Below are 10,408 nucleotides of genomic sequence, written 5' to 3'. Positions count from 1 at the left end.
GCAGAAACAGTAGCTGTACCCCAAATGTCCACATGCACCCCCACATTTCTCAGCCTCTGGCTCCTAGGAGGGCCACAGGACTAGTTTCAGCCCTCACGGCACACTCGAGGGCAGCAGAGAACCCTCTAGCTCGCAGCCAGAGAATCATGGTGAGTGGATGGAGCCATAGGTAGGAAGCAGCCTGGACCCCCGAGTCACCACACGGTGACCCTTCATTGGGCAAGTCACAGACATTGGGGGTTTACGTCGTTATCACAGCAAAGCCTCACCTATCCCACAGGCTGGGTTGCCAGAGAAGACGTGAACACGGGTGAAGGGGTCACGGAAGGCATTCTCCTCTCAGACCTGCCACGAGTTCACCGCCTAACTTTGGACGAGAAGCCTCGTTCCCGTCACAGGCTCGCACCCTTTTCAGCTGGCTCTCGTCACGAGGCCTCAACAGATATATTTGTGTTATTCCCAAGGGTTTATAATGCCGGCCAAGGGCTTTCCTTGCAAAATAGCTAATGGGTCGTCTGAGCAGGGCGTATGTTGTGTAAACAGCTCAGACCTATCTTTTTCGCCCACCTGTGAATAATGCAGCCTCCTGACGCCGTCCTCTCTGCCCCGTGCCATGGTTCGGTTTCATGTCACTACGCTTCAGCTGACCCCTGGGTTTGCTCCACATCAAGCTACTCTACAATGACAGAGCTGGCTCCCCAAAAAGCCTCCTTATCCACACGTCAGCTCCGACGTAGATCTCCCCGTGGAAGGGGATTGCCAAGGCTGAAACGCTCCCCACACTTCCCCCACCCCAGTCCCTTGGTGCCACAAACATCAGATCTCGGAGATAACCGTGTGTCGCGAAAACAGACCCACAGAAAAGAAGTTCAAATATGTATCCCATTTGTCTTTGGAACCAGATGTCTGAAAAGCTCCCTCGATGAAAAAGCTGCCACAAATAATACACTCATTTACTACTCAGGAAATACGCTCCTTTCATTGAAAAGTGATGACATTACATTGAACCAGTTCCCAGTACTGCTCTGAATTATTCGTACTGCGCCTGTAGCACATAGAGGGTCCTACAAAGAAAACAAATACAATAACTAAGAGGCTTCCGGACCCCCCTTAAAAATATCAGTCTTGTACTCTTTCTGAATTTGTTTCATTTCATGACATGGCTATTTAAAAAATGTTTTGTTGATTGAATCTAGTAAAACCCAACAGCCTTTTAACAGCAAAGCAGATAACAAAGTATCCAGGGGTTGCTGCTTACTTGGAAGATCTGCTGAGAAAGAAAAAGTCTTTCTCTGTCTTCGAGAGTCAGTGGTGGATGGTGGAAAAGAGCGGGATACACAGAATCTTAAGGAGCTGTACAATTCTGATAATGACTTAAAAATGCCTAGACCTGGGGGGCGCCTGGGTGGCTCAATCAGTTAAGCGTCTGAATTCAGCTCAGGTCATGATCTCGTGGTTCGTGGGTTCGAGCCTCATGTTGGGCTCTGTGCTGACAGCTCAGAGCCTGGAACCTGCTTTGGATTCTGTGTCTCCCTCTCTCTCGGCCTCTCCCCTGCTCTCGCTCTCTCTCTCAAAAATAAATAGACATTAAAAAAATTTTTTTTAATTAAAAAAAAAAGTTGGGGTTGAAGCACCTGATCTCAGGTCTCTTTCTGTTCTAAAATGTTCTGCCCCCTAAAAGAAAATAGCATCACCACAACTAGATACTCATTGTTGCTTCCCAAACCCATCAAACTTCAGAGAAACTCCACTTCCTCCATGCCAGCCTCTGAGCCACACCGCCCAGGGGGACCCCAGGGTTCCAGCAAGGTGGTTATGTATGAAAACCTTTTGCGAACGGTAATGAATAAAGTCAGAGCTAGGACAATCCAACCCTCCTACTCTACCTCATCACCCTTCTTTCCCGTCCCTCACCAATCCCTAAGGCAAGGACAGAAGCTAGAGATAATGCTCACAGATGTCACTTTTCATGTGCCATTTTCAGAATCTCCAAGAGAGACCCTGAACCTGCTAAAAAAGAAAAAAAAAATGCTGATTTCTCTTGCTCCGCCATTGGCTGTGTGCTGGTCGAAGGAGACTTCTTAGATCACACGTGCTGCAGCTGAAATGAAGCAGTGATGTGGGGGCAGAAGATGCCCTCAAACACCCCACAGCACGATTCCCACCGTATCCTGTCAGTTGCAAGGCCAAGGACTTTACGGAGAAGACAGCTCAGCGATTGCAACATACTCAGTGTTTGGAGATGTGTCAAATGCAAGTGAATGAAGCAGTCATGGTGAGGGAATAGTGTATTTCACAGTCATTATAAAAGTACATATACTTAATGGTGACATAAATACAGTCCTTACTTACGACCAAATCATACAATTAAAGTGGACTTTTCCTCCTGGACTTCACACGGTGACAGTTCAGTCATTTCCGTCAGTGACTACAGGCTGACTGAGGTCATGGGCACACACTAATGAGAGACAGTCATGGGTCAAACAGACAACACACTTTGTACTTACCAAAGGTCCAGTTTCCCATATAAATATAATAAAATAATAAAGAATTTAACATTTCCTCTTTCATTCGGTTTCATAGATTTGTCAGGTGCTCACATACAAAAAAATACAGTTGACCCCTCCCCCCTTCCTCACTCTCACCTCTCACTGGGTCTGGAATAAACCTGAGTTCACAGTTCAAGCTACCAATGGTGACACGGTCCGTGAGTCATACGACGGTCTGCGGCTGTTCCTGAATCGAGGAACAGAAAGCATGTCCCAATGAGCTTATTTGAAAGCGATACGGAAAAAACACTCATGTTCTCAAGGAAAGTACAATACAAGGAAGAGACATAAGGGGAGAGAAGTTCACAAGGCACAGGGACACAGCCCGCGAGTTGGCGAGTCGGTGAATCGGCAGAGCACGACACTTGAAGCCAGCAACCGTGTTCGAAAAGGGTTCCTTCGCTGGTCAGAAACCAGACACACTTCATGTCAAGTGGAGAGAGGCCGCTTTCAGATGCTTTTCTTCTCTCTGCTTAACAAGCGCCACTTCCAATGGAAAGTTCTGGAACCCAGTCTGGAGCCACACAGAAGAACGACACCACAGCCAGGAGCCTGGCTCCCTCCTAGCAAGCCCCAGGGCCGGGATGATCCCATTGAGGTGGGACACAGCAGCTCCAGGTCTTGCGAAGTCAGCCGAGCCCGGGCATCTCAGTGGCTTCTAGGGTCAGCCAAATATCCACGCTTTTCCTTGCTCAGCCAGAAACGTGTGGGACAGGAGGAGGTCACCGCTGCTAAAGGAGAAAAGCTGAGGAAGCACCCCGGGGCTCTCTGGCACGGGCTGGCTGCCAGGGGAAACAAAGGCAGGCGTTGTTGTTCTCAAGGGCCGCGGCCTGTTTCCGAACCAGCGGGCAAGCCCCGGGGTGACCACAGCTGTGGGTCTGCTCACGCCTGCGCCAGTCAACAGCTGAAGACCTCAAGCCACTGTGTCACCTGTCTCCCGAGCTAACCGCTATCCGGCCTGTGCCAATTCCTCCTTTCTCCAATTTTGCTCATGACCGGGTGGTCGCCACCAAGTGCCAGGGCCCGGGGCCCTGAGAGGAGACGGACCCCAGCAAGCTCCTGCTAGACACGGTCAGACAACACTGAGGTCCACAAAAGGCGCACACGGGGATGGCATGGACACAGAACCGGAGACACATCTTTGGTTCGATCCTTGACGAAAGGCGTGAAAACAGCGCGGACTCTAAGCGTGTTTGAGGAATGCTGCTTTCCTCCAAGAGGATACGGTGCTGAGTTTTTGAACATGATCCCCGCCAGGCAAGCCCTCTCACAGCTCACAGCAAATGAACTCAGCTCTAAGCCACCCTTGTTATCTTGGCAGCTTGAAAGCCGCACTGCACAGAGGTAACGGTGCCTTCCAAACACATCCAAATTCAACCTCAACCTTTTCTCTTCCTAAATAACCAGCCGTGGCCATGTCCTATGCCTTCCAGAAGGATCAGGTCATGTTGACACAACAGGAGGGACACGGGGCCAGCTGCGATGAAGCCCTCCTGCAGGCCACGGGAGGCCACCGGCCACTGAAAACATCACGTGGGAGAGCTTTTGTGCCCTCCACGCTTATCCTTGCGTGAAAACGTGAATTTGGTAGAATCGCTTCTCATGGTCTCTCCAGCCGGGTTGTTTTTTTTATTATGTTACTTCAATTTGACATCACATAAAGAAACACCATCTTGGGAAAAGATCATTGAACCATTAGCAAGGTCAACCAAAAAAGATGGCAAAGGCGTGTCCCTTTGGGCCCTTCCTTTCACCAGGGTCCCCACCATTTGGATCGGTCTTTGCCCCGATGCCCCCTTCCACTCAGAGGGGGTGGTGCTGCTTCCTGTCTTCCTCAGGCAGCGGGCTCACCAGCGACCACGGTCTGCGAGAGGAAGGGGAGCGGTGGCCTGGACGAGCCACTCTGCGATGCCGCCTTCAGTCCCCGGGTGACTGGCTGACTGCTGAGAAGATCACAAAGTGAGGAAAGATCTCATAACAGTCTGTGATCCGAGAGCCCAGCGGCCGGTGTGGGGTTTTCACCCAGCAGCCCAGCAGTGGGAGGTGGGCAGAGGGTCGTGGGTGGGTGGGCAGGAGGAGGACACAACTGGTTGAAACCGCACCTATAACCACCCCTCCTCGTAAATCCCAGCGACTCCAGGGTCCCTATGCGAGCCTGGGGAGTGCAGGCTTTGGGTCTGTGGGTTTTAGCGGTTCACAGTGGGGACATTCCGTGGCAGGGGGCGGTGAGACCCTGAAGGAGGCTCCCATGAGGCCTTTCAATCTTCACACCCTGACAGATGTGAGGAGCTCTGTTCCACCGCTGTCCTTAGAAACACCCAGAATCCCGCCACTGGCCCGGGTTAGCACTGGCCTTTGACCCCATCAGGCATGTCGAAGGAGAGGCTCACAGGGGCCATGGGCTGCAGGGGGGGCATGGTGGCCTCCAGGGGCCGGTCTGCGGGGGTCTGCAGGCTCTGCTGTCGCTTCCTCAACATCTGTCCGATGCCCATCATGGGGAACCTGCCGCGGCTCTTTACACAATTCGGGCTCCCCAGCGGCTGCGTGGCACCGTTACTGGGAGCCGGAGGTGGGGAGCACACGCCCTCCTCCTTCGGGGGGCTGCTCTTCTCTTCGTGAGCAAAGGAGACCAGAGTGGGATGCAAAGGAGTCTGCAGAGGGGACAGGCTTCCGGGCAGCAGGGCCGGGGAGAGCGTCCGCTCACCGGGATTCCCGCGGGCCAAGCCCCCAGGTGAACTTAGAATCCGATAGTGATGAGACGGGGACAGTGGTTCAGAGTGGTCCTCGCGGTCCACGGACTCGAAGGAGCGCACCATATCCAGCACCGGGGGGTCTTCCTTGGGGGGGATGCCAGGGCCCCCAGGGCCCTGCGGAGGGGGCTCCGGTCTCTTGACGATCCTGGGGGTCCTGGGGGGTGGGACGGGGATGAACTCCATGGAAGAAGAAGTCACACAATTGGAGTCTGAGGTCTTGCGGAAGATATTGCGGCGGCCGAAGGAATCTGCACGCGAGAAAGCAGAGGAGACCATGAGGACGGCGGTGAGGAGGGCCCTCTCCTGCCTGCCGGGGCCTCCTGCTTCACCGAGACAGACCGTTCCTGGGGAGGCCAGAAGGAAGCAAGAAGCAAAGGGCCCCCCGTGTCCAGCGCTCCCCACAGGGGACCAGCTGCTCTTTCTAGAATGGAGGGGACAGAAGGCCGGAGACAGGAGGCCTCCCGAGTTCTGACGTGCCCACAGCACCACCTTAACATCCGCCCTCCTCCTGGCTGCCTAACATGCGGGACCCTGCCAACGAGTCTTTGAATCAAAAAGGTACCCAACTCAGAAGAACGCCACCAAACTGCTAGGAGCACACCCAGCCCAGGACCCGTGAACTTGGTCCTCAGATAGCCAACACTGGAAGGAGGGTTTCCCTCGTGCTTCTTTTTTTTTTTTTTTAAATTGTGGTTAAAAAAAAAAAAAATACGTAACATAAATTTCTCATCTTAACCATTTTTAAGTGGATGGTTCAGTAGTGTTAACCACGTTCACACTGTCGTGAAACAAAACTCTTCGTGTTGGGAATCTAAAAACTCCATACCCACTTGGCAGTAACACCCATTCCCAGCCCCTGGCAACCTCCATTGGACTTTCTGTCGATGCATCTGACGTCGCTGGGTGCTCCATATAAGCGGAGTCTACGGCATCTGTCCTCTGTGACTGGCTCGTGTCCCTCAGCTGAATGTCCTCCTGGCTCATCCATATGTACCGAGTGTCCGAATCCACTTCCTTTATAAGGTTCCCTCCTGACTCCTGATCTTACCGGGGCCTCATCCGGTTCTGAAGGGGTGAAACAGTCCTCATCTATATCTTGAGGGCGATGAGCCAATCCCCCTGGCTTCCATCTCAAATTGGCACAGACCAGAATCCAGGGTTGCGGACTGTGCCAGAAAAGAGAGGGGAAACCCCACAGATCTGAAGCTGAGGGAAGTAGAGCCAAGTTCCTGCAGAACGAGCTCTTAGCTTGGCTGTTCTACCATCGCGTGTTCTAGGCCCCCGTCGAGGCTCAGCTACAGGAAGAAGCAGAGTGATTCAGGAGCAGCCGAGGGCGTAGGGCATCCTCGTGGCCTCGTGTAAATAAATACACAGATCCCAAAATAAATCGCCTCCTCAGGCCACCACAGGTGCCTGAGAGTCACCAGCAGAGAGAAGCCAAATTTCATCGGCGGATGACGGCGGATGCATCCCGTGTGACAGCCGGGCACCGCAGCATCTCGTCCCCTCCCCTTCCTGCGATGGCCGTGTCCTCCAAATTTGTGGCCCAGGGTCCCCCTCTGCCCAGTCCTGCGTCCTTCCCTTCTCCGGGTGATGTAGATCCTGAGAGGAAGCCTCCCACATTCGCCCTACTAATCTCCATCTAGAGTCAGCCGCCCCCCAGGGCCCTGGCCGGCACACTCCATCACCCTGGGCAGGAAGGACCTGGTCACCAGCCCCACCCTGTGAGTGCACCGGCCAGCTCCTCGCCTTCCATCCCTATCAGGACGCAGGGGCCTGCATCAGTCAGGAGAGAAAGCTCTAGAGCCAGGCGGCCGGGTTGGAAATCTGGACTCTGCCACTGACGAGCTCTCTGACTTTGGCCAGTTCTCTCTGCCTATTTCCTCTGCTTTAGTAACGAAGGTGAGAATAACCTCACTGGGGTGAGCTGAGAGCTTGACACAGTGCTTGCCCCATGGAGAGAGCTTGGTCTTAGCAATTACATAGGGCGTCCACGCTTCTAAGCTAACATGCTCTCAGAAGGAAAAACTCGAAGAAACAAATGATACTTGGCCCAGGAAACTGCCAGGAATGGAATTCAGCTCTGGGGTGGCAAAGTTATCCAACGCATCAGCACTGACCTAGACTTTGTTGGGGACATCCGTGGGATGTCTCCGTCAAGGGCCTGAATTTGCTGCTGGTTACAAAGCCAGAAAGGAGAATCACTCAGGAGGGACAAGCAGAGTCATCCTGTGAGACCCCCTGCCTTTTTGAAACCTCAGGAAGGAAACGGAATCAAATGGAATTTTCCTCTCTGGCTGAGAACCAGGTCTCTCTTAGGGTAACACCTCTAGTGCTCGGAGCTGTTGGAACCTCCCCAACACTTTCCTGCTTCCCCCACGTCCTTTCCACATCCCTCAGTGCTGTCCCGGAGGAGGGAGCCTCGCATTTATCAGTTACCTGATGTCCCACACTCTGAAAGAGGCGGACAAGCCAACCTATGTATCTCATTTAATCCACCCAGTAGCTCCAACGGGTGGGCTTCCTTTTGCCAGTAAGGGAACCAATTTTGGTCCTCTAAGGGTAAGGAGCTTAACCCACAATAAGCCACAGAGCTGGCTCTGAGCCCCCCCCCCACCCCAGCCCCACCCCAGAGCCCAGACTCCATCAACCATGCCTCAGTGTCTGTAGGTGTTTGCTATTCTGGGCAGGCTCTCGCCACACCATGCCGCCAATCCCCAATTTCTGTCCCTGCAACAATGAACACCTGTCCCTCATTCCATAACACTGTGCACCCCAATCTCTACTCCTGAAATAACTTATACCCTGATCTCTGCTCCCACAATGCAATGCACCCCACCTCTGCTTTCTCAAACCCTGCCTGCACGGGTGGCCAATACCACCCCGTCTGGACCTCCAGTGTTCTTGGGTTGCCTTGGGTGTGTTCACTGCTTTCCCAGGGCACAGGAATCGTGTATGTCCCAGGGGGTCCGCACAGCCACCCGGGAGGGGTATGCATCGCCATGCAGCTCAACACGAGTGGTCTAGACTGTACCCGGAGCTGACCCACCTTTGTCGGGGAAGCCGGACTTGGGGGCCTTCCGGTCCTTCAGCAGGGCTTTGGTGTTCTGAATGTGCGTGATGAGTGAGGCCGAGGGCTGTTTGTGGGAGGGGAGGTTCCTGTCCAGCTTCTTGGAAAACGGCCGATGAAGAAAATCCCCTCTCTTTTCTTGTTCTTTGGGTTTTTCATCCTTCAAGTCAGAAGTAAACACATGTACTCAGACACACAGACATATACAATGTGACTCCCCTTTGAAGAGTTATCCAAGTGGATTTGAGAAACCCCAGCCTCTCAAAACTCCATTCTCAGCTGCACGTTGAACAAGGGAGGAGCAGAGGCCCAGCAGATGCCCCAGGGAACCCACCTCCCTCTCCCTGGGCCACAAGCAGGCTTCTGTCATCCCCAGCTCCCCGCACGGCCCTATTTCAAGGTGTTCCAGCAAGGGCAAGTTTGTCCCTAGGAGGTCAATTGTTCTAGAACAAGATGAAAGAACTGAGGCAAAACACATGAGGATTTCTGGAAGTCTGCGGTCTTACTCAGAATAGGGCTCTAGGATTCTGCTCACAGCAGTGGTTTTGCAAAGGTAACTTCACAAATGAAACATAACCATTTCTATCTCTTGTGTGTTCAGTCAGGCCAAGGAGGTGGACGGCAACCCCAGGAGCCCTGTGCCATCCTGGGTGAGTTTCTGACCCTTTTCCGCCCTCGGTCATGCAAGCCCTTGCTTGCATCACTATGTGTCACTTGTGTCCCTCTGACTGGAGTGAATTTTACTATTTTATGTATCTTCAACCCCACAGCCTCTGGCATAAAGCCAAGCACATAGAGAAGACTTAATAGTTATTGAAATGTAAAAAAAAAAAAAAAAAAAAAAGCCAGTAGAAACCAAACTGAATAAAATTGCGTTCCAGCTTCTGGGAAGGGCGGTACCACTCAGAAGTTTCTTCTCTAGCCATAAAGACTTTGATGTTTACTGTTCAACAGATTCAACCGCATCCCTGACCTCACCACCAGATTCACGGTTTTTGCCTTAAACGTGAAGAATATTTACAATTCAAGAGAGCTCATCAGCTCCTCATTGATGTTGTTGAAAAGCTTCTCCAGGAAGCTTCTCCTTGGGCTCGCACAGCCCCTTCCAATGGGGATTTTCAAAGCCTGTCCAGATGGGGGTTCCTGATGCCCAATCGGCGGGTGGGAGAAAACGGCAGGGGAGGAATGGGAAGTGGGGGTGCCACGCCAACCCTGAGGGTCACCGTGAGGGCCCCAGTGCCTTAGGGCCCCAAGCCTGGGCTGCCGTGGCCATCCCCAGTGGAGGGCTGAGGAGGGAAGAGAGGAGGGGTGAAGCTTCGCAAACTCCCTCGCCAGCATCCGAAGAGCCTCTTACGGGACGTCGAGTGCCAGGTGCTGCACTGAGAGCATGACCTGGGACAAAGCACAGCTGTCACCCCATCACGGACCAGCGAACAGCCAGAAGCGGGTTGAATAATTCATCTGGGAGCCGAGTGAAAACTCACGCCCTCTGGAAGCCTGGGGCAGGATGGGTCTGGGGCAGAGAGAAAGGCAGACACACGGGCCGGTGAGGGACAGGGACCAGGCTGTAGTCCCAGGGTTCCAGGTGGGCATCCGGGATTCTTGGGAGGAGGCTTGAGCCCCAGGTCATTAGGCAGAATGCTACGAACAGGAAAGGGGGCCACCTGCTCCAGACCATCTGGGTCAAGGCCGCATCCCTCTCCTGGTTTCTGTGACCCCCCAACAGCCCCCTTCTCTAAGGCAAAGGGGAACGAGCTGTCACACTCCCCTTGTGCCCCAAGCATCGAAGGGATGTGACAGGCTTGTCCTGAAAAGTCTGGCAAAATCTCTTCCTCTTGTGCTATTCTTCCTGTCTCTGTTCTAATGAGAAAAATCACCAGTTCCACCTGTTTACACTTTAAATGGTAAAAAAGAAACTGAATGCACTTCTACGAAACCACGTAAAACTGTTTGGAAGAAAAGACAAAATTGCAGATTCCCCCCACCCCCCGCCCTTTTCAGGATTGTTTTCTAGAATAGTGAGTACAGGGGCACCT

The 10,408-nt window shown here is 53.0% G+C and overlaps 1 protein-coding gene across 1 annotated transcript in view; it reads right to left on the bottom strand.

Annotated features, from left to right (window-relative positions):
• Positions 1 to 1,564: 1,564 nt before the first annotated feature.
• The window catches only part of HUNK (hormonally up-regulated Neu-associated kinase), a 111,579-nt gene continuing 102,735 nt past the window's right edge, over positions 1,565 to 10,408 (bottom strand). Inside the window, exons 10-11 of the mRNA XM_047100190.1 lie at positions 8,352 to 8,532; positions 1,565 to 5,550 (exon numbers count right to left, since the gene is read on the bottom strand). Coding sequence (XP_046956146.1) covers positions 4,892 to 5,550; positions 8,352 to 8,532 — 840 coding nt within the window. The 3' untranslated portion in view covers positions 1,565 to 4,891. The remainder of the gene's footprint in view (positions 5,551 to 8,351; positions 8,533 to 10,408) is intronic.

Source organism: Lynx rufus, unplaced genomic scaffold, assembly GCF_022079265.1.
Source record: "Lynx rufus isolate CCGP_SWC_20201006 ecotype Redwood Valley unplaced genomic scaffold, mLynRuf1.p SCAF_5, whole genome shotgun sequence".
NCBI classification, from domain to species: Eukaryota; Metazoa; Chordata; class Mammalia; order Carnivora; family Felidae; genus Lynx; species Lynx rufus.
This window is presented reverse-complemented; position numbering and strand designations above follow the sequence as displayed.